At 42.2% G+C, this 25,674-nt stretch overlaps 1 protein-coding gene across 1 annotated transcript in view; it reads right to left on the minus strand.

The window, feature by feature from the left end:
• LOC126416854 (uncharacterized) overlaps nt 1-25,674 on the minus strand; it is a 79,705-nt gene that overhangs the window by 28,697 nt on the left and 25,334 nt on the right. The window contains exon 2 of the mRNA XM_050084737.1: nt 22,343-22,564. Coding sequence (XP_049940694.1) covers nt 22,343-22,564 — 222 coding nt within the window. The remainder of the gene's footprint in view (nt 1-22,342; nt 22,565-25,674) is intronic.

Here is a 25,674-nt window from a genome sequence, read left to right on the forward strand (position 1 = left end):
CCTACAGAGAGACACCAAATGATGCAGGAAGCCTACAGTGAGGAGTGATTAAATGGTACTCATTGTTATGGATGATCAACACAGTTTAAAAATTCCTGGATGGATGTTAAAGATAACCCTTGTTCACGACTCCCATTGACAGCTACTGACGATGCTCACATCAGGAACGTCAATGAAACTGTGTGTGCCAGTTGAAACAGACTGACAGATTACAGAAGATTGTGACATTTGAGTTGGATCAAATCATGAAATTCTGACACAGCATTCTGAATGCACTGTGTTGCTGCCAAGTTTGTCCCATGGCTCATGAGTTAAGACCAGAAAGTTCTTTGCCTGACAATTTGGGAAGATGAGAATAAGATGTTCCTTAAGAGAATCATAACTGGTTATGTGACAAGGGTCTAAAGTTATAGTGTTGAGACCAAGCTTCAATCTTCACAATGGGTCATGAAAGGTTCTCCAAGAGCAAAAAAAGCTCATCAGGTAGTTTTCTTCGACTTTGAAGGATTAGTTCATCACGAATTTATGCCAAAGGGACAAACTGTTAATCGATGGTGCTACTGGGATGTATTGCAATACATACAAGAAAAGGTGAGAAGGAAACTGCCTGAAATGTGGTGAGAGTTCATGGCTGTTACATCATGATAATGCACTGACACATTCATCCCTGTTGGTGTGTGACTATTGCACAAAAAATGAAATCCCTGTGCTGTCTCATAATCCTCATTCTCCAGATATGACCCCTGTGGACTTTATTTCCAAAGTTCAAAACCCCATTGAAAGGATGAAGACTTTCAATGATAGATGAGATAAAAGAAAATTCACAGATAGCGCCTGGCATGACCCAGCAAGAGAGGTACCAAGACTGCTCCTGGAAGTGGAAACTGTGTTGGGAGCAGTGTATCAATTGTGGAGTCAACTTTTTCGAAGGAGACCATGCACTGCAAGTAAAAAGTAAGTGTAGAAAAATTTTGTGGCCAAAGTTCTCGAATTTTTTTGAACAGACTTCGTACTTATGCCACATGAGCTACAACCAGCAGAAGGTGTTATTGATGTAAAAACTGTCTAGCATCACAAATACAATAGTTTAAAATAGGATACTAACAGTCATTAGTTACAACAGTTTCACAGTGTTTAAATGAGCATATAAATTAAAGTATGAGACTTGACATGTGCTGTCGACCATCAAGTCCTACACAAATTGTTTGCTATTTCATTCAAGTGCCTTTCATGCAAAATCTTGTTTTAATTACCTTGCACTGGTAGAAAGTTTTCTGTTAACAGGTAGTGTAAAACTTTTAAGAGAGTTAAACATTCTGATCGAAAGTATCAAGACCCCCGATATAGGACATTAATACGAGACATGTCCACACACTGTCATTATGAAGGTTTTAACTTTGCTGGGGACACCGTCTAAGAAATATCTCAATGTGTGTGGAGGAATGGCTGCCCATTCTCCTTCAAGAGCCAAAATCAGAAAACTTTTGGATGTGGGATACTTGAATCAGGAGCGAAGTCAATGTTTTAACTCATTCCAAAGTTGTACCATTGGGTTTGAGCTGGGGCTCTAGATAGGCTGGCCCATTTCATTTCAGGAATGTTATTGTCTGCATATCATTGCCTCACAGATGCTGCTTTATGACAGGGTGCATTGTGACACTGATACAAATGTTCAAATGTGTGTGAAATCTTATGGGACTTAACTGCTAAGGTCATCAGTCCCTAAGCTTACACACTACTTAACCTAAATTATCCTAAGGACAAACACACACACCCATGCCCGAGGGAGGACTCGAACCTCCGCCGGGATCAGCCGCACAGACACTGATACGATCAGTCTCTAAATTGTTCCCCTGTAAGAGTACACAGTGCTGTAAGGTGTGTGAATATTCTTCTGCATTTGCAGTTTTCTTAAACACAATAAGCGAACAGTATCTTAACTACCAAAAATACCCACACACTAACACCAGCACTTCCGTACTTCACTGTTGACCTACACACGATTACAATCAATCTTCTCCATGCACAATTTAAATCAGACCCTGCTTTCAGATTGCCACAGGGCATAGTGTGACTCATCTCTCCAAATCACTTGTTGCCAGTAATTCACTGTCCAGTGGAATCAGTCAGCACTGTGTACAAAAATGGGTGGCTTATGAGGAGCTGGTCAACCATTTTATCTCATGCTTATTAAGTCTCTACACATCATCATTGTGTAAACTGGACTACTGGCATCACTTTGGCATGCTTCACTCATTCTTCTGCTGATTTCAAGTGACCTTTTAGAACAACACTCTGCAATGTTCAACAGTCACTGCTCATTAGTACACGAGGTCTGTCTGATCTTGTTTTAGCTGTTGGTTCTTTACATTTCTACTTTAGAATCATGTCAACAGTCAACTTCGGAAGTTTGAAATGTCTTTTGTGGACTTGTTACTCAGATGACATCCTGTGACAAGTCCATGTCAAACTCACTGAGCTCTCAAGACTGATGTATTCTGCTGTTACTGCTTCTTTACAGAAAATAGTCACTGTGTCCTTTTATACCGATACATCTGCCACTCAAGAGATCTAGTTGTCAAATCTGCTTTACAGAGTGGTGTCCAGATACTCTTGATCTGATTGTATTCCGATTTCAAGTATGGGTTTTGTTACTACGTAACAATGTGTTTTATTTTTGACTGTTAGATTCACGGTTCAACCACGTGGAACCACTTCATTTAATGATGTGTTACTCTGTTTTAAACTATTGTATATATTATGCTAGACATGTTACCTCATTACAAGTGCCCTCTACCAGCTACAGCTTATTTTGTCAAAGTGTAGATTACCTTCAAGTCAGCCATTCTCACTTTTTCATGTATCTGCATGTGCAAAGCAGGTGATGTTGCCAGACAAATTATCCTTATTATGTCTCTTAGAATTTTTTTTCTGTATGCTCATCTACATCCACAAGCCACCATATCTTGAATTGCAGCATTTTCCTTGTACCACTAACAGATTTTCCTTTCCAGTTCCACTTGCAAATGGAGTGAGACAAGAACAAAGCCCATATTCCTCTGTACAAGCCATTGCCTATCTATTCTTCATGGTTCTTACAGAAAATGTGTGTTGGATGCACTAGTCCCATCAGGGCACACAAAGGTAGTATGCGAAGTTTCGTGCAAAGTTCATGAAACTGACGGCAATAGTGCAAGGCTGGAGTCGTGTCCTTAAGAAGCAAATGACGGCTGAGGTGAACATGGGCCACTGCATGAAGACAAATTGGTGAAGGGTTTATATCCATCAGGAATGTGGCAAGTAGCACAAAGTTAAGCTGCCTGAGCAAGAGCTGAAAGTGTACTCTAGGAGATAATAGATGAGAGGGACGCACCACATACTGGCGATCAAAGGAGACGTCAAAGGAGGAGGCAAAGGGTGGGTGGCCATAATTGGCAGACAAACGGCATGCATATCAGCTGAGGAGAAAGTCACAACAGTAGTCCAGCAGCTTCCTGGCTAGTGTAAAAGGTGCCCTAGCCAAACGGATGCCACAATGGTGGACAGTATTGAGAGGGTATAAGAGGGACGAATGTACAGATGCATAAATGAGACAGTTTTAACAGACAAGTGACCGGTACAAACACAGGAGGGTGTTCGATCTGCTTCGCAAGAAGCACCACAGAGGACGTGTGGAACATTGCGGGACCACGTACAGTGGGATGCCACGTAAGACACGTGGGAGTACCAAGGTGGTTTTCTATTGGGCATCAGCCACAGGAATTCCATAGTTTCAATGAATGGAAAAGCAACACGTCCATGATGTAAAGACAGTGGAACAAACCAATTTCGTCGCCAGAAAATCATGCAAACTGTTCTGTCAGCGGAAAAACGAAAGCCACTGTCGATGCTCCACGAGTAAAGACGATTGAGACATCGCACCTGAAGATGTTGCTCAATGAGACATGTCCATGGAGATCTGCAATAGATGAAAAAATCGTCACTAAAAAGGGAGTGGATATGCCCTGCGGAAAACAGCCCATTACAGGGTCAATGGTGATAGCAAATAGGATTATGCTCGGACGGAACCCTGAGGCACACTGTTTCTGTGAATGAAGTTGTCCAACAAGGCAGAACCCACACACACCTTGAAAACATGGTCTTTTAAATATTCCAGAAGGAAACGGGGCAGGCAGCCATGGTAGCATGAAGTGTAGAGTGTACAGAGGATACCAGTCCTCCAGCAGGTGTCTTAAGCTTTCACCAAATCAAAAAACATGGCCAAAGTCTGGGATTTGCGCAGAAATCCATTCCTGACATGGGTGTAGAAAGTGACGAGTTGGTCAACTGCAGAATGGCGCCCTTAAATTGCACATTGCACAGTGCTTAGTAAATTGCGAGACTTGAGCCATGTAACATTATGTGATTGCCTTATCATTTTAAATCATTCACTAATCGAGCAGTCGCTCGGTAACAGCTACAGTTAGCAAATAATGTTGCGAGAATGTAAAAGGTGAACGACCTGTGACGTAACTTGTTTATTGTCGAAGCGCCGTCAGAGATGCTGTGAGTTACTGACTTTGAAAACCGCGGCGCGAAAAACGGACAGAAGAAGAACACTTTTTTACACTTTTTTTTATGTACGAGATATTCTCGATGAACAGCTACTCATTCTTCTCTTGTCTCCTGTAACGTGTGTCGGACGCGCATGTCTTGCCGCCGTATTACTATTGTTAAAAATAATATTGTTCTAGTGTAAAGTAAATGTGTAATATTAAAGTGCCTAACAGTAGATTTATTGTGCGACGTGTATGTGAAAACGTCAAAGGAATTGTTTTCATTACGAGAAGTGCCAGTCAAAACGGCATCCATGTTAAATCCTTCGTTGCAGTGTAAGTTCGTCTATTAATTGCCATAAATTCAGATTTAAATGGAACTGGTGTATGGACTATTTATTTAATATAGAATCTATGTCTCACTCCTTCATGAAGTTATTTAATTTTCTTTATGTTTCTGCCAAATAGAGAGTTCACAGTCACGAATTCTTTCGTCGAAATCGGACGGAAGTTGTATGCGGCGAAATATTTTCTCCGCGCCATGTTCTATTGGTAAATGCACGATAAACTACGGTCCCTTAGGAAATTCATGTTGAGCTATCCAAAAATAATTATATTTTGAATAGGGATTTACTCTCTTCCGCAATGCAACTTCCGACTGATCAGACGATCCAACAAGAAACAGCCGCACACGGTCGGCGTTCGCAAATAAGTTTCCACCGCTGATTATAGCTATATGTTACAGCACAAAAGTAAACATTTTGTTATAATTAGCGGCTACGAACGGGGACATTTATAACTGTATGTTTATGTATACACATTACGTAAACATATCGTTATAATTGGCGCCCGAACAGGGACCGAAATAAAAAAAAAAAAAAATTAAAGGAATAAAAATTTATGTAAGATAGGCATTGTGGAAATATTCATAAAATAATTGTAGCTAATCTTGTGCTTTTTATTTGTTACATGACATCAAACGCCGTCCAATAAAATTTCCATTGAGCGAAAGAAACGAGATATTCAGAGAAAATTACGGAAGAGAGATTTTTTTTTTTGAACAGAATTTGTGCGAAAATCTAGTTGCAACGCCCAAGGCAGTCATCAACAACGTAAGTTAAAATTCCGTTAGCCATAGCCAAGCTTCCTTAATTTCATCCGACATTAATCAATTTGTGACGATCTTTAGTAGTTGTAGTAAAAATTTGCTTTGAATTCGGTAGATTGCATTTAGTAGAGTAGAAATTTCTTCAAGTATTGTTAAAATGACATTGTTGTGTATTGCATATCAATTGTTTTTAATGTCCGCTGCCTGTTCACGGAGCTGACCAGCCTTAGTTTTCATTTATTTTGACCAGTGTGCAGCCATACTTTCTTTACGGTCCAGAATAGTCTCTTGTTCTCGTGACGTGCAACTCCCGACATTCCGAACTTGGACGTAGCAGTGACAACCGACTCGCAACCGATAAATTACATCTCTGTCGACAGCTGACGGCCGTAGCTCAAACGAACTTCATTGACTTACTGTTTATAAATAAGTGAGCTATGGCAGACGATAAAATGCCATCACTAGATTCAAATGAACAGAATGAAACGAGTGAAGTGTCGCGTCGCTTACGGTCCCGCACAATAATTAGTAGGGCTGAGACACCAATCGAAACAATTGTAGAAAGTGAAGTGGGAAATCTTACGGACTTTGATGCCTCACACCATAATGTTACTGGTACTGAACTAGACAATGCCAGCATAGTTTCTGCCACTAGTAGTCGTAGCCATATACCTGTTACAAGAGAGGCAGGTGAAAGCAATTCAGGGGTAGTGACAGACGATGTATTCAAACAGCTACTGAGTCAAATAAGTCAAATGATGCAGGACGGAAATCGCCAAATGTTAGCCTCGCTTGAAGATAAACTGTCTACAGTAAGCGAAGAAATAAAAACTGTTAGAGAAAACGTAGCCAATGAAGAAGCAAAGCAAGTTAAGGATGCTGTTTCTCAAATGCGAAGTGGAATAATTATCGAACTGAATGACACTTTAGATACCATACAAAGCGAGACAGCTGACATCCGAAACGCAACCAAGAATCTTGATTCCACCGTAACCACGGTTAATCACAGATTAGACAGAGTAACTATGCAGGTAGAAAAATTAACCGAGGGAATGTCAAACTTGACTGTGGAAACGGAAACGAAAATAAAGGAGAGGCTAGATAGTCATGAGAGAGAATTTAGAGAAAAGTATGAGAACTGGATTGCTGGAAAGGACAAATTTGTCGAAGATAAAATTAACAAAGACCTAGTAGAGACTGTGAAAGCAACCAGTCTTGGTATCTTGTCAGCTCCTGGAAGCTCCGGAGATACCGTAATGTCTGAACTCGGTAGCATTAGGCGTACCCTTCAGCAAGAATTACCAAATTGGAAGCAAGAGGTAACGGAACAGCTAAATAACCTGAAAGTACAATTGAGTAGTAGTTCCCGAATACAGAGACCGAATTTTCCTAACTCTTTAGCCTCAGAGGAAGAAGATGAATTATTTCGTCAATTCCGAATACCTGTTGTATCTAATGAACACACTTCACCACCACATATTCCAGTTAGTCACCGAAACCAAGAATCTGACTCAGTAGTAAAAATGATGAAGGAAGAAAGCATGATAAAGCATCGAGTTTTTCAAACCTTTAACCCGGAAAAACGAAATATCCACCCAATTGTTTTTCTTCGTGGATTCTCCGGCATTTTTCCAAATTCGTGGACTGATAAACAGCGTATCCAATTTGTTACCGGATATATAGGTGGCGAATCGGCAATATGGGGAACAGAAATGGTTGATAAGTGTCTAACATATGAGGAGTTTGAGTACTGTTTCCTCAGCAAATTTTGGAGCGAAGGTGTTCAGAAGCGCCTTCGTAAAGAAGTCTATAATGCAGAACAATTTGACCCCAGGAATAGTAGCCTGAGAAAGTACTTCGAAAAATATCTTGGCAAAATTAGGCATTGGGATAACCCTATCAATAGTAAAGATGTAATTATGATTCTCTAGTCTAAATTACCCATTTCGATTCGTGAAAAGCCGATAGCCATACCAGATGATGATCCAGATACCTTTCTGTCGATATTAGATTCACTAGACCTGATCTATGAGGACATGAGAGCTAACAAACCGCGGAATACTCCGCACAATTCTTGGCCACAACATTACGACAGTAACGGGTATGAAAAGTCAGGGAACGATTCAAAAAATAATAACGATTGGCAAAACGGAAATAAAGGCAGTGGGTATCCGCACAAAAGGAATAGACATAATCAACATAACCGATTCAATCCCGTGTATAACACGACTGGTAACCAGTACGGCAATCAATCGTACAAGCAGAAGTTTGGAAACGGTTTCAGTCAAAAAGGTTGGCAACAGCAGAGCGGATCGCAATGGAATGCACCGTACTCGCGCAGCCAACACTCAGATTACGGGCAGCAACAAACAGCTGATAACGCCCACTCATACCAATACAACTCCGCGCCTAGTAAAAATCAAGCGCAGGGAAAGTACAGATACACACAGTTTAACGGCAAACCACAGTGTTAAGGTGGATTTCACAGTAACAATTCCGGAAATCATAATAGTAATAAAAATCATCAGACCCGCGAAGGCATTACAATCCCCCTGTATTTTTCGCAAACGCGGAAGACAGTAACACGTATTGGACACCAGAACAAACGCAGCAACATTTTGACACGAGGTTTGTGCATAACAGTAATTTTGTTCCTCAGTGTTCTCACAATGTCAGATTGGTCGAACTTTCTAATGATGAAAGCCAATCGAAACCACACAAGCAGGAAAACTAAGTTCAGCATCTGAAAGCTCCCTAAGTGATGCTGTGTGAGAGAATGGGGGCTACCACTTCGACGGAGAGACTAACCATGACGTACTTGTACTGAGATACAATGACGGGATTGACACGAGACAAGAATTATTGCAAGAGAAAGAGACGACTGACGGTGATGAACCTATAGATGACCAAGTGCAAGCTATCACAAAACTTCCTATAGCCGGAATTTTGACGACTGTAATCGTAGATACAGGTGCAAATATTAATGCTATGTCCTTATGTTTCTATGAGGGCAGTTCAATAAGTAATGCAACACATTTTTTTTCTCGGCCAATTTTGGTTGAAAAAACCGGAAATTTCTTGTGGAATATTTTCAAACATTCTCGCTTCGTCTCGTATAGTTTCATTGACTTCCGACAGGTGGCAGCGCTGTACGGAGCTGTTAAAATGGCGTCTGTAACGGATGTGCGTTGCAAACAACGGGCAGTGATCGAGTTTCTTTTGGCGGAAAACCAGGGCATCTCAGACATTCATAGGCGCTTGCAGAATGTCTACGGTGATCTGGCAGTGGACAAAAGCACAGTGAGTCGTTGGGCAAAGCGTGTGTCATCATCGCCGCAAGGTCAAGCAAGACTGACTGATCTCCCGCGTGCGTGCCGGCCGTGCACAGCTGTGACTCCTGCAATGGCGGAGCGTGCGAACACACTCGTTCGAGATGATCGACGGATCACCATCAAACAACTCAGTGCTCAACTTGACATTTCTGTTGGTAGTGCTGTCACAATTGTTCACCAGTTGGGATATTCAAAGGTTTGTTCCCGCTGGGTCCCTCGTTGTCTAACCGAACACCATAAAGAGCAAACGAGAACCATCTGTGCAGAATTGCTTGCTCGTCATGTGGCTGAGGGTGACAATTTCTTGTCAAAGATTGTTACAGGCGATGAAACATGGGTTCATCACTTCGAACCTGAAACAAAACGGCAATCAATGGAGTGGCGCCATACCCACTCCCCTACCAAGAAAAAGTTTAAAGCCATACCCTCAGCCGGTAAAGTCATGGTTACAGTCTTCTGGGACGCTGAAGGGGTTATTCTGTTTGATGTCCTTCCCCATGGTCAAACGATCAACTCTGAAGTGTATTGTGCTACTCTTCAGAAATTGAAGAAACGACTTCAGCGTGTTCGTAGGCACAAAAATCTGAACGAACTTCTTCATGATAACGCAAGACCTCACACAAGTCTTCGCACCCGAGAGGAGCTCACAAAACTTCAGTGGACTGTTCTTCCTCATGCACCCTACAGCCCCGATCTTGCACCGTCGGATTACCACATGTTTGGCCCAATGAAGGACGCAATCCGTGGGAGGCACTACGCGGATGATGATGAAGTTATTGATGCAGTACGACATTGGCTCCGACATCGACCAGTGGAATGGTACCGTGCAGGCATACAGGCCCTCATTTCAAGGTGGCGTAAGGCCGTAGCATTGGATGGAGATTACGTTGAAAAATAGTGTTGTGTAGCTAAAAGATTGGGGAATAGCCTGGTGTATTTCAATGCTGAATTAAACAACCCCTGTTTCAGAAAAAAAAATGTGTTGCATTACTTATTGAACTGCCCTCGTATAAGCAAATTAGTACATTAATTAAAATTCCAACATTACCCGTCCAAGGATGTTCAATAACAGGAGCCATCGGCTCCCAGACACAAAAGGTCAGTATACAAGCTTGGGTACCACTGGAGATTCAATCAATACCCATAAAATGTATTTTCCTCGTTGTCAAGAATTTGGCAGTGCCATGTCTCTTGGGAATGGATTTTCTACGACGATAGATCTTTATATAGGCATTTACACACCGTTAGTACAGCAAACAGAAGTTGCACTGGAGTTAGTGAAAGAAAGAGTAAAAAACTTTGGGACTTGTAATAGCATTAGATTACAAAGGATAGGCAGAAAACCTCCTTGTCGTAATCATTTCAATTTGTTTTATGGTAACTGTGATACATTTAATGATACAATAACAGTCAGTGACTTACCCTCTCAGCAGGAAATAACCAATAAGACTACAGAATCAACTGAGTTATCCGAACCTCAGCGACAGGAATTATTCAATTTGTTATCACACTATATCAACGTGTTTTCAAAACGACCCGGTATTATAAAAGACTATGAATATACTATGGAAGTGGTGCCGCACCAAACTTTCTGTCGTACGACATATCCCATACCGTATGCAAGAAGGGAAGCAGTTCGTAATGAAATTAAGAAAATGTTGAACTGGAAAGTCAGAGTATTCTAATTCGCCATATAGTAGCCCCTTGTTGACGATTTTGAAACAGGATAACACCGTACGACTCGTACTTGACGCACGAAACATAAATAAAATTGTTGTGCCAGTACGAACGAGACCTGAAGCGATTGAAGAACACCTCCAGAGATTTTATGGAATTAAATATTTGAGTAGCATAGATTTGAAAATGTCATTTTGGCAAGTGAGACTAAATCCTAACTCACGAAAATATACGGCATTTATCTTCGCCGGCAGATCCTATCAATTTCAGGTCACGCCTTTTGGATTGAATGTTAGTTCTGGAGTATTCATCTCTGCCTTAGATCATGTTCTTGGTCCAGATCTTATTGATGAAGTCACTCTCTACGTTGATGATCTTTTAATTGCCACTAAAACCTGGGAAGTGCACGTTGAACTGATACAGAAAGTGTTTCAGCGATTCCTGGAATACGGAGTCACTGCCAACTTGCAAAAGTCACACTTTGGCCGAGCCGAAATCAAATTCTTAGGACACGTCATTTCATCTGACAGAATCCGTCCTGATCCGGCTAAGCTAAGTGCAATTAAAAATTTTCCTATCCCATCTTCAAAACGACAACTTAAAGGTTATCTTGGACTCGCTTCATTCTTCAGAAGATTTTTACCAAAGCAAGTAATGAACAACCCTGATTTATTGAAATTGTTAAAGAAAAATACTCAGTGGAATTGGACTGACGACTGTCAAAAGGCATTCCTCGACATCAAAGAAGCTTTGTTAAATAGGAACATTCTTTATCGTCCAGATATGAATAAGGAATTTTGTGTGTCATCTGACGCAAGTTTTCAGGGATTAGGCGCATGTCTCTTCCAGATCCATGAAACCAATGGAAAACCAGACATCAGAGTAATTAGTTTTGCTAGTAGGGTTCTTACAGAAACTGAACGATCCTATTCTATTACTGAGTTGGAAGCTCCTGCAGTAGTTTGGGCCTTCAAGAGATTCAACTACTACATCAATGGCAAGAAAATCGAAGTCTATTCTGATCATCAGGCTCTTAGTTTTCTTCTGACGTGTAAAACTCCTACATCCTCGCTTAACGAGGTGGTGTCTTTTCTTACAGGAATATGACTTCGAAATAATCTACATAAAAGGCAAAGATAACATTGCGGATGCTCTATCTCGCATGCCTGAAGGCTCTTCGGACAGTACTGAACTTTTGGAACAAATGTCAAATTACAGAATTCTATTTATGAAGGATCCAATACATCGGAAATATTTTCTTGATCTTTGTGACCAGATTGTCCAATTGCAGGAAACTGATCCAAAATGGAGAGGTGTGAAACAGATCCTCGAAACTAATCCTACCCATCGCATGTGCAAATATTACAAATTGCATAATCAAGTTCTTTTCCATCGAACATCACTGTCATCAGAAAATTGGCTAGTATGCATTCCGCTGGAATATGTAGAACACTTACTCTGGTATACACATATTTCGTGGGGACACTTTGGTCCAGAAAAGCGTAAGCGTAAAATAGCGAAGTACTGCTACATCCCTAACCTTCATAGCAGAATTCACAAGCTCTTGAAACACTGTATCATTTGTCAAAAGGCAAAACCTTTTAATCTTTCGAATATACTGCCTTTGAATCCTATTATCACAGAGAAACCTAGACAAACCCTAGGCATAGATTTGGCAGGACCCCTCCCACGAGGTCGTGGAGGACTAAGGTACCTTGTAGCTGTCATTGATCTATTTACCAAACATTTGAGATTGTACGCTATGAGATCTGCAAATACTCAACTAATCATCAATCGTTTAGAACGTGACTACTTTCCTAGATTCGGAAAACCTGAATCAATTCTCTCAGACAATGGGTCTAACTTTGTCTGCAAAAGATGGAGACTTTTCCTTGCTAGTCATCAAATTAGGCAAATCCTTATTTCCAAGTTTAGACCGCAGTCGAACCCGACTGAGCGGGTGTTCAAGGAGTTTAATCGTTTTATTCGTACTTATATACCAAATCAGCAGACTCGCTGGGTTGACTATGTGTCACCTTTCGAGGAAATTGAATAATCTACCACACCTGTCTACTGGTTTCACTCCGAGTGAGTTGATGTCTTCTGACCAAGAGAAAAATGAATGGGTCAATTCAATTCCTAAGTGTAACAACACAAGTGCTAGTTTAGACGCCAGAATAAGACAGGCTCTAACAACGTTGACCACCCAAGCCAATTTACGCAAGAAGGCGTATGACAAACATATTAATAAGGTGTTAACTTATAAAGTAGGCGAAAAGGTCTTGCTAAAAACACACTTTAAACCATCGTTGCTCTTACACAAAATTCGAAAATGGCAAAGTCTTTTTGAGGGACCTTACGAGATCCTTCATATACCGCATACAGGTTGTTATCTGATTTCTGATCCCGCAAATGGAAAAATAAAAGGGTTATACCATCACTCTGATCTTAAAAAATATCATGCTACAGAATAAGTCAAAAGGAAAGCTTTATAATGACAAGAGAAGGTTAGCCGCTAGTGACTAAGTGACAACTGATTTGACTTCGTTAAAAAAAATGCTTAGAATATATTACACGACAGTGAGTCTATCTTGCTATACGGCAGACAATTTAAAATATGTTATCTTGAGCCATAATTTAAGTACAGACAAGCTGATAAATAAAAAAAATTCTTGTTTAACAAAGAAAGTGATCAACTCCAAGAACTCTAGTTTTAAGATTTAGTTTTAAGGAGATAATATTTAAGAGAGAAAAATGAAATATAAAGCTAAGGATGTGCCTAACAAGCCGGCTTCTGCGATATGAAATGCTAAAGAAGTGAAAATAAAACATAGTATGTAAGAATTTTTTTTAATTTCAAGGAGCAATGATCCAGAAACGAAATTTATTTTCGCCAAGGACAAGGGTCGCTTGACAATTATTGGTTCCTGATCCCACTAAAAAGGAAAACAAGTAACTAGTTTCTAAGTCAGCTATGTCTAGACTAAGTTCCAATGTACATAGAAATCTGGAACAGGTTCATCTCTGCATTAAAATAACGTAATGTTTACGAAGCATGTGAGTTACTTGTAAGTACCAACATGACCACGAAGGCGCTATCCTTCAGCTAGATAAACAAAGTAGCATTAATTGTAATTGCAATACGCAGGACAGATACATTCAAAGCCATAAGTGAAATAAATACCAAGTATAAGAGCGTAAATGGCAAGGACGAAGCAATGACGACTTAAGGTCATATTTAGAGGTCAATGCAGTGTAGCGCAAGCAGGCGTCAAGGCGAGAATAAAATGACAATGAAACAGCCGGCAAAACAACGCAACTAGTTCTTAATTGGAGCGCGTACGCAGACGTACGGCGCAAAGGGAAATTAATTTCTAAGTCATAAGGAAGAAGGAGTTGTTTGCTAGATTTCTTCTTCTACGTATTATTATACCTATGTCTTTCTTCTGAATTTGTTTAAATACCCTAACCCGCCTAAACCCGTCCCGTAGACTTGACGTCACAGATTGAGAAATGCGGTTGTCGTGGAAGGCTGGTTTGGCATACGATTTTCAAAAGGAAACGCGTGAACGAAATCGGGAAAAGCTAGTTTTGAAATGTCTTTATTTTTCCTTTTAAAGTCAATCCGAGACGAAAACCGAGATCGCGATAAGGAATTTGAATATTTTCTTGAATGGTGTTCTGTTCTCATGTGAGAGGGCGATCAAATGTGACTGATTGATCCTCACATCTAGTAAAAAGAGAATTTTTGTTGAAATGACAGTGATAACTTTAATGAAGCTAATAAATAGAAAGAACGGTTGAAATGAATTAAAATAATAATAATTGCTAACAGATCGGAGAAACTAATGTATTGTGACTGAACTAAAAGCATAATTAGTCTTAGAGAAAGATGATGAACAATGTAAAGCGAAATGTTAAAGATAGTTACCAACAAAGTAACAGAAATTGAAATGGACATGATAATCGAAGCTCTCAATTAGCAAGCTTCAAAGTGAGACAAACTATTTGATTATAAACTGTAAAAAAAAATTGTGTACATAGTAGTGTATAAGTGAAGGCTTAAAATGGTGTGGAAGTCTGCCACAGACACGATGAAGATAAAAAGTGTTAAACGTGCAGATAGGCCGACGGACAATGATAGTCCGGTTGTGTAACCGAAGGCGGTGATGTGATTACGTGCAGTGCATCGGAAACCAAGTGTGTTAGCTGCTCTGCAAAGTGCGAGCGCTAGCCTACCTTAAAATCTTCAAAATCGGCTGGAAAATGTGGAGACAGGGATGGTTTCAATGGAGTCTCTGTCCCTGGTAATCCTCGTCCCTCCGCACCAGCTCAGCAAACCACAACACCATCGACGCAACGTGTTCACTGAACCGTGCGCGGGAAAGCTGAAGTACCGCGTGGAGGCTGGTGAGCGCCTCGAGTTGCGATTCAGCTCTAACAATCAGCCTGTGTCAACGTCCATCGACGCAACAAACGCGTTAAATTTAAAGTGATGTACTTGCACAGCACTCCCGCTGCAGTTCGACGAAACGGAATTTCCATGAAAGCCGCTCCCAAAATAAAAGACTCTTATATGAGTTCACAACATATCACATACTATGCTAATGTTATATCCCGTGGATGAAATGCGAACAGCCAAACCACACGCGAATAGTGACGAAGTCAAATTCCTATGAATCCCAAGTCCTAAAATTAGATTTAAGCTTAGTTCTTAGACTAATGGGTATTTATATTTTTTGTTACATGTAACGTGTGTACGTAACGTGCGAGTGAGACTCGCCCGCCAGAGCTGATGAAAAGTTTTCTACTCGGGGACCGCAAAGTAGCGATCCAACTTCTCAAGGCATAAGCTTCACCTGGAGAAGAATCAAATTTTAACTTTCCTGTCAATACACAAACAATGAAAGCGTAAAAATTATAACAACTAGTGAGCAATGGAAAATGGACACGTGTGAGAAATTCCATGTGTGAGAATTATGTGTGTATAAAAAGATGAATCCTATGTGTTTTCTTTCAGGAGCAAAGAGCCTATGAGCTCTGGACAATAACTTGAGGCCACAAAGATGGTCGGTATGAACTCTGTAAAAAAAGGATTGTAATGAGTATAGTGTATAATGTCCATTGTAAACTTCGTAGATTTACTGTCTGAGTTTTTAAATTTTTTTGTATATCTTTACCTTAAGAACTGACTTTGTCTATGAATGAGAGATCACCATATTTGTGTAATCCTAATAATCAAATGACAGGAATACTGTGTTTGATCAATGTAAATCTGTAAAGTACTCAATCCCATAATGTTAACGGCGACATGTGAATCTTGGTAATCTCCTTGATTTCCAAGATTCCCATGGAAGGCAATGTAACATTATGTGATTGCCTTATCATTTTAAATCATTCACTAATCGAGCAGTCGCTCGGCAACAGCTACAGTTACCAAATAATGTTGCGAGAATGTAAAAGGTGAACGACCTGTGACGTAACTTGTTTATTGTCGAAGCGCCGTCAGAGATGCTGCGAGTTATCGACTTTGAAAACCGCGGCGCGAAAAACGGACAGAAGAACACTTTTTTACGCATTTTTTTTTTGATGTACGAGATATTCTCGATGAACAGCTACTCATTCTTCTCTTGTCTCCTGTAACGTGTGTCGGACGCGCATGTCTTGCCGCCGTATTATTATTGTTAAAAATAATATTGTTCTAGTGTAAAGTAAATGTGTAATACTGAAAGTGCCTAGCAGTAGATTTATTGTGCGACGTGTATGTGAAAACGTCAAAGGAATTGTTTTCATTACGAGAAGTGCCAGTCAAAACGGCATCCATGTTAAATCCTTCGTTGCAGTGTAAGTTCGTCTGTTAATTGCCATAAATTCAGATTTAAATGGAACTGGTGTATGGACTATTTATTTAATATAGAATCTATGTCTCACTCCTTCATGAAGTTATTTAATTTTCTTTATGTTTCTGCCAAATAGAGAGTTCACAGTCACGAATTCTTTCGTCGAAATCGGACGGAAGTTGTATGCGGCGAAATATTTTCTCCGCGCCATGTTCTATTGGTAAATGCACGATAAACTACGGTCCCTTAGGAAATTCATGTTGAGCTATCCAAAAATAATTATATTTTGAATAGGGATTTACTCTCTTCCGCAATGCAACTTCCGACTGATCAGACGATCCAACAAGAAACAGCCGCACAAGGTCGGCGTTCGCAAATATGTTTCCACCGATGATTATAGCTATATGTTACAGCACAAAAGTAAACATATTGTTATAATTAGCGGCTACGAACGGGGACATTTATAACTGTATGTTTATGTATACACATTACGTAAACATATCGTTATAGCCACCACACCAGCCTGGCACAAACCATACATTCCATCACCTTGCAAAAACAGACGGTGAGAGAGATGGGGTGGCGTTTGCCCTTACTGTGCTTAGGTATGGGTATGACTGGCTTCATGCCAGTGTCTGGGAAACGTGCCCTCCACCCAGATGTGGTTGTACATATTGAGCAGAAAGTGCTTGCCTGCTGAAACATCTGAACGTTAACATCATCTGGCCCTGGGGTGGAGGACTAGCATGAAGCGAGAGCACGATCTAGTTTCCTCATAGTAAAGGTGTCATTGTAGCACTCACTATTCTGAGAAGAGCCTCTGCTCATTATTGATGGAGGAGGGCAGGATGATATTGGGAGGATCTCAATCTCTGCGAAGTAGTAGCCCAAGGCATTTGAGATAGCAAGGGGGTCCACTATGACATTGTCTGCTACTATCAGGCTGGAAATTGGGGAATGGACTTCATTTCTGGAGAGCTGTTGGACGTTGGCCCACACAATTGAAGAGGGAGTGGAACTGTTAAAAGAAGTAGTGAATGAAAGCCAGCTAACTTTTTTGCTATCCCAAAGAACTATACAAGATGGTGGACACAACTGTTTATAATGAATGCAGTTTGCGCATGTGTTCACTCGTGAACTGCATCGCGGCATGCCTCAGTCCACCAAGGGACCGAGAGACAGCATGGTAAAGAGGAAGTGCAAGGAATGGAACATGCTGCGGCAGTAGGGATAACGTAAGTAAGGTATTCTACCTGTTCATCACAACTGGGGAAATAATGTTCATCAAATGTCGCCAGGCAGGAGTAAGGCCTCTAGTTGGCCTTAGTACATTGCCATTTGGGTGTGCACATAGATGGGGTAGTAGTCAGCCAACTGATAGGACGTGGGCAATGGTTGCTCGAGTACATGTCAGAGAATGGACCCCCAGAGACGGTCAAGAAGGGCAGTACAGAAGGATAGGTTCAAATGGGAATAGATCTTTGAGGATCCTGAAAGAAAAATGGGAGCTCCTGTGTTAAGACAGAAGATGCTAAGTTGATTGGTAAGGTCAGCCAAGAGGGCACATCTCAGACAGATTTTGGGGAGTCCCAAAGGGGATGGTGCACTTTAAAGTCACTGAGCAGCAGAAATGGCTGAGGTAGCTGCCCAGTAAGCTTAAGGAAGTCTGCCTTTGTGACACTGAATGACAGAGGGATGTAAATGGTGCAAAGGGGAAAGGTCTAGTAAGCAAGGGGAAAGGCAACGGTTTGAAGGAGATGGGTCGACTATAAATGTTATCCCACATGACTTCCAATGAGGAGAAGGAAAGCCGTTCTTGGGGAAGGTCAAATGGACCAGGAGGAAATGCGAGAGTGCAAGATGGTCACGAGGATGCAATTTTGTTTCCTGAAGGGAGAAACGAGTGGATGCTGCAATTCTAAGAGCAGCCGTAAATCCCTTTTATTGGATCAAAGACCCCAGACATTGCCATGGAGGAGAGTCAAGATGAGGAAAATATGGAGGGGTGCACCTCTGCAGCTGCTGAGTGCCAGCCTTTGAAGGCTTGCTACTACATGGCACAGAGGCAGCAGATCCTGCTCCACGAGGTCTACAACAGCAAATGCAATACCTGTGGAGAATCGGAAGTAGTCTCAAAGGTTAAAGGCCATTGCGTAATTGCGTAAACAAGAGCATGATTTTACGGGGGGGGGGGGGGGGGCAGCAATTGAGCAATTGCATCAACACCTTTCTGAATAATAAACGGACTTACAGTAACAAAGGACTGACCATCTTCAGTAGGTGAAACCACAAGGAACCATGTTGCTTAGAATCGTTAGCCTCATTCCATTTACGTTTAGTAGCCATTGACTGTGAAGATGATTGGCTCAATGTGAGAAAATCTCTTCCAGTTGCCATTATCCCCAATGGTGCACTCCAACTGGGAACCCCTTCAGAAGGGGGTGCACTCACCTTTGGTGATTGTTCACACCTCAGGTCACTCCTTCCAAACACCTGACAGATCGACCAATCACCAGTTTGGGAAGGCAGCAGTTTGAGCAATCACTGCCCCTGGGACTGGCCTGTACCAGAGAGTATGTGAGAACCTCACATGTCGACCCAGGGCTCGGAATTATGCTTTACTCAGTCACCTGTTACATGTCAGATGCAAGAGCGTGCAGGGGGGAAGAAGAAAAAGAGGAACCTCAAACACCTAAGTGGAAGGAGGATATGAGAAGATGAATGAAGAAAAAGGGACAGAAAATGGTGAAGAGTATTCTGAAGTTGACTGCCAAAAATGCAGAATACTTTTCCAGAAACAGCCCAGTCACATTCCCCAAGAGAGGGGAAAGACATGCAGCATGGAAGGAGGGAATAGATGGTGCAAAAGCTAGGGCCCTGTGATAGCCAAGCACGAACCCACCAAACAGCAGCAATCCCTCTGATTGTGGTGGTTGGAGGGAGACCAGGGGAGGGGGGGGGGAGACCTCTGTGCAGGGTAGAAACTATGAAGGTGGATAGAGCCTGGAATACATCCAGGAAATAAATGAGGATGTATGTTGCAAGTGCTACTCTGAGATTGAAAAATTGGCACAGAAGAGTAATTCATGGTGGGCCACATCAAACCAGTCAGAGAGAACTGGTGACTTAAAATAACCACAATGCTGTATGAGCTCAGTTTGCACCAGGAGAGGTACCCACAGTGATGGCTTTTAGATTAGATGACATTTGAACATCTCCATCACAGTGTCTGCCAATGAGAAATTGGTATGTGAGTTAGAGAAAGGATGACCAAGGTCTGCAGCTTCAGTTGGAGGACATTCAGCATTTTGTGATCATGACTTATCAGCACATGAAGGTTAAAGTTTCAAGTGAATGTTTCTGGTACAACTGTCTGGAGACAATTACAAGAACAGCAGTTGTATCCATATTTGTCAGGCTTACAGGCCATCCCCAGCAGATTACTCTCCACGAGTTGGTTTCTGCCAGTAGCTCTTGCAGCAGTCTTCCCTGTTTAATGCTATTCACCGATGAAGCACAGAACACACGAGACGGCATTACAAACCTCCACAGCATGCATATATGGGTACACACAAACCCACATGTAACTGTTCCAACTCTTCACCAAGTGCTGTTCTCCCTCAAAATAGGGACCAGTATCATTGGCAGTCAGCATGATTCCATGTACTTGCTAACAGACTTAAGAAGCAGGTCCTCACAAATTTCTGGAAGAACAACATACTTCCCACTTTTGAAGACATTCCACTAGTCTTTCATTGGCAGGCTCACTTTTGAATGTTGGTGCTTCTACTCACCCCAGCTGCACAGCTTGCCAGTACTTTCTCGAATGTTTTCTGATCGATGGATGGGTAGAAATGGCCCAATTACTTGGCTTCCACACTCACCCAATTTCAGTCATACAGATTTCTACTTGTGGGACTATTCAAGATCATTAGTGTATCATCATCTGTGCCTGACATGGAATCACTTCCAAATGTAAGGTAGTTGGTTGGTAGGATGTTTAAAGGGACCTAACTAGTAGGTCATCAGTCCCTTCTTCCTTTTACAGGTCCCCAAGAATGTACACCTGAGATGCGCTACCTCAGGCAAACCCCTAAGGGAAGAGAAGCCCAACGTCTACCAAAGATTAATGATGACTGGATAAGGGACAAGAAAGCAGGGGAGACATAGCAAGAAAAGCAGGCGACATGCACCATATAAGGAGCAGCCAGAAGTCCCCGAAAGCAGAGTGCAATGAAGGTATGTACATCTGTCACTCCCACCACTTGCTAGAGGTACCCCACTCAGAAATTGCGTAGAAAAGACTAGCAACATGGACAGGGCAAGACAGGAGAACAGGTAGACAAAAGACAAACAAGTCAAACAGGCCATGCATGAGGGGGAGGAAGAGTGAAAAAGCAGGTAGGGTGAGGGCTGGGGTGTACCACTAAGCCAGACAGCCACAACCTGGTGTGGGCAGAGAATGCAACAGAGTGTTCTGCCAACATCTCAATAGGTCAATAAGGTTAAGTGGCGCTCCCATAAAAAGAGACTGTTGAAAGCCCCTTTCATTGATAAAATGTAAAACTAAGTCAGGCACTGAGGCATTGTCTCCTAACACCAAGGGTAGTGAGTGAGGGAGATTACGAGTCCACTGAAGGGTGGACAGGTTGGGACAGTTCAGTGATCTGTGAACCACTGTCAAATGGGAACAACAACAACAACAACAACAACAACAACGGGATGGTTCCTCATGATGGGGGAAGACGACCATAAGTCAGTAGAGTATGGTTGATGCAGTGCAGGCAGAGGATGGCAGAGTGCTTGTGAGAGGCCTGCGTGGAGGACCTCATAGATTCATAGGCTCCTTTATCACCTGCAGTTTGGTGGTCTGAGTGAGCCATTCTGTGTTTCAGGTTCCTAAACCGTGATGCCGTAACACGTATCTGTGATCTGTTTCCGGAACACCTATATCAAGAGTTGACTTACCGGTAGCCAGTTTGGGTTATCTATAAGTGCATTTATTCTCTGGGATCCCCATGTGACCCAGTGTCCAGGAGGAGGTCAATGAGCATCCATAGTGCTCAAGGGCACACAGGAAATCCTCAACAGCCATAGCCAAGGAATGGTGATGTTAACACTGGTCGAGGGCTTGCAGACTGAAGGATGATTCATGGCATATGAGAAAGAACCCACTGGTGCAGGAACAGATTATGCTCAGGAGCACGAGAGATGGCTACTAACTCTGCATTGAAAATGCTACAGTCAACTGGCAAGGTGTGCAGTTTGTTATGTCCCACTTGCATGGAAGCAAAGCATACGTGACCAACAACCATAAAGATGCACCGAAGATGGAGAAAAATTGATGGCAGAGGGCCTCACGACAAACCAAGTCGCTTGGGCCTTGTGATAGGTGAAGACAAAGCTGTGGCTGAGGTATGTGAGAGGCGGTAGAAGAAAGTACTGGAGTTCAGAGAGGAGGGACTGGTGCAGACTGCAGTCTCAAACATTGATCTGGGTCACCATTGTGAGAGATGGATTTCTGCATTTGGAATGAGCATTTAGTGCTTCAAACCATAATTAAGGCACATTATGAAAATAGAAAATACTCTTAATTTCTTATTTTGTTCAGAGAGGCATGTGACAATCACAGTTCTGAAGGCCCCAATATGAGGAATATATTTCTGGAAACATGAATTTTTTTGAACTACCCTGTATAACAGAGTGCAATCAGGACAAAATTATGAACAAGTGTCAAGTTTGTGAACTGTCAGACTATTTTTCCAATTTATGTATCTGCTATCTAATTATGGTCAAACCAGGAAACCTAATTTGAATGTGCCCACACTGGAGTGGTTTAACAATGCATACCTGTGTTCATCACGGTGGCCTTGTCCAGTTGCTGAGGTTGGACTGAGCCTGGTTTGTGGTGTGGAGTAGTATTCTTCATCAGCTGTGCCTGGGACTTGCTCCTGTGTGACAGGGTAGGTGCTGGGACCTTGCTCCTGCGGCAAGGTTTCTGCGCATCTTTGATACGCTGCTGCCATTCCCAGTGTGCCGACGCCATACGTTGCCTCCACGTCTCTCCTTGTGCTGTCAAAGTAAGTGTAATACAAAAGACATCAAAATGTGCACAAAAAACACAAATATGCATAAAAATTTACCATATTATCTACAAAGGCAAACCAAGTCATTGCCCTTATTACCTTACAGTTGTAAATCCTAAGTCAATGTATCAATTCCCAGCAAAAGACCTTCCATGGACTGAGCCAGCCTTATCTGCTGGTAGCTCTGCAGCACGGTGCTGCTCAGTCGTTTAAGATTGTGATTGAGACTCACATGTCAGTTGTGTACAACAGAGTTTGATTCTTTCCTGTGAAGCATGGAACGAATACCAATCGAAATCAACAGAGAACTGAAGCCCACATATGGCAATAAGTGTCATGCTTGGAGAAGCGTGAGGTGGTCATGTTTTGAGTTATCAAAATGGCTATGAACACGCTAATGGACAATGATCATTTGGGAGGTTTTTAACTAATTGGTTGGCGACATTGTCATGTCCTGGTGCCTTTTTTGTGGGGAGCTACCTAATTACTTTTGCCACGTCCTCTGGTTCCACCTCAGCAATGAGGAAGACAGCCGGTTGATGATGGACTACCACTTCATGTTCTTCATCCTGCTGCTTGAAACTGCTTCTCGAAGAGTCTGTCATTTTAGCATGGCTGTAGGCCAGATCCCACTCGCCATGCAGTGGCAGCATCCTAGTGCGTCTTTTTGCGATTTGCTTGGTTGCTAGCCTTAGTGTGTGATTGGCGCCTGCTCTGAAGGTTATTCTTGAGTTCCAATGTCGGTGCTTGGCATTGGAGTCGTTGCCAACTAGGAGTTTGCTTTCTGTTTGGCCTAAAGCTGTTACATCTCCCTCATCAATCTCATCAATCTCATCATTTGGGTGTCGGTAGATTGCAGCTTCTGTTAGGAATCCGGTAGCAGTGGTTACTTCTATTGCCACTGCTTGGATTTTATTGGTAGCTGGTATGTATGCCTGGTGGTGGGGGATCCCTCTTTATGTAGATGGCCACTCCTCTGCCTTGGGTTGGTCTGTCTACACGTTAACTATTGTAGTTAGGAACTGTCACTTTGATTCGCAGCTTGAGGTGGGTTACCGCCATTATGCGTATGTCGATTGATAATTCTTTCATGAACTCTCTGAATTCGACCACTTTATTAACAATGCCAACTGCATTAAAGATGTGCACTGTCAGGCCTGGAATATTTGGTTGTCTATCCAAGATGGGATTTTCTGCTACTGGTGAAGTCGGAGGAGTGACTGACTGCTGGATTGCTGCCTGAAGGGCAATGAGAATCTGCATGTTTTGCCTTGGTTCGTGGTCTGGACAATCATGCCTACCAACTGATCCGAGGGGGTGGGAGAGAGAGAGCTCTGTTGGGGACATGGTCTTTGTTGTTTTGTCTTACCCGGTGTTGTTTTTGTGTTTGTGGCTGATTTGTGGGGACAGGGCTATGCTTTTCTGGCTTCTTTGTGGAGAAACCATTTTGGCGCATGTCGCCCTCAGCATATCGGGTCTTGGTGTAATGCAAGTCTTGTCTGTATATGTTGATGTGTTTGATTTCTTTGTGTGTCTAGAGGTGGTGGTGGTGGTTGTTTGTTTGTTTTTGTGTGCAAGGGGTGGCTGCCTTTACGCCTTTTCCCTGTTGTGCGTGTCTTATGGACCTCACAACCTTGGTAACCAGCTGTGTGGTTTTTACCACAAGCGTGCACCTTATTTGTAGGTCCATGGGTTTCAGTGTACAGGACCTCATGTCATGGGGCTTGGCGCACTTCCTGCATATTACCGCCATAGTGCAGTGCGCAGCGACTGACACCTGAAGCACTGCACCATCTTGTTTTTGTGGTGCAGTGGCTCTGTGGTGACAGGCACAGCCACTACCATTTTTCTCTCTTTTTGTTCTGGGGGATATCAGGCAGTGTGATCTGGAATAAAGGCAATTTGCTTTGAACTTTGCCCATCTGTTGAACACCCTTGACGACGAATCCCTGGGCAGTCATCAGTTTTAATAGCCTGAGGGGACAGTCATTTTGGGAGGTCTCCGATGACATTTTTGTTGTGTTTTTGTTGTACAGAACGTGTAGTGGTGTTTGTTTTTGTTGGTGAAAAGTGATTTGAACAGACCGTATGTGGGAAAGTGTGAACACCATATTCAGAACTCCATGGACTTCATCTTAAGTAACTGACCCTACGAGAAACAGACAACATAGTCAGCTTTGATGTCATATCACTTTTCACATTGGTCCCACTAGAAGATTCGAACCACTTTATTAGCGAGAAATTTGATCCTTGTTGACAACTTTTCAGGCAGATACTTAGATCCATCTACTTCATCTTCAATGGCCAATACTATGAACAGACTGATGGTGTGGCTATGGGGAGCCCTGTCTCACCAGTGGTAGCCAACTTATTTATGGAGAGTTTTGAAGAGGAGGCATTACAAGCGACCAAACGGAAACCTGTGCTTTTTTCCATACCACAAGCCTACACATTCGGACTTATATTTACTTGCCTCAGGTAGCCACCATCCTGCAGAACTCGGCAGGATGCTCAACACACTGATTCACAGGACATACTCTATACTGGACGAACAAAATCTGCACAAAGAACTCAAACCCCTAGAAAATGTATTCTGCAGGAACGGGTACAGCAATTGACAGATCCAGACAGCCCTCAGACGATGGAAACACAGCAGAAACGAAGGCGGGGAACAGTCCAAAGGCGGGGAACCTTTTACCGTATGCAGGCAACATGACGTCAAAAGTTGGGAGACTGCTAAAAACAAAGTTGACACTGCCGTCGAAGATGTGCACCTCACTGGAGACAGCGAAAGACTGATTTGGGCTCAAGAAAGTGAGCATATATAATATTCCATATGGTTGTGGCAAATCCTCCATCGGTCAAACAATCTGAACAGTCGAAGGCTACTCCAAAGAACACAAAAGCCACAGACACCTAGACCAGGCCAACAAATCGGCACTGGCAGAATACATCTTGGAAACTGGACACAAAGAGAAATATGAAGAGACCAAGATTCTGGCCCCTACCAGCTTCCACTGGAACAGCATCTTCAAGGTGGTCATTGAAATTCGCATAACGAACGATCTCATAAACTGAGACAAGTTTTCAACTCAG

Source organism: Schistocerca serialis, chromosome 8 (genome assembly GCF_023864345.2).
Source record: "Schistocerca serialis cubense isolate TAMUIC-IGC-003099 chromosome 8, iqSchSeri2.2, whole genome shotgun sequence".
Lineage (NCBI taxonomy): Eukaryota > Metazoa > Arthropoda > Insecta > Orthoptera > Acrididae > Schistocerca > Schistocerca serialis.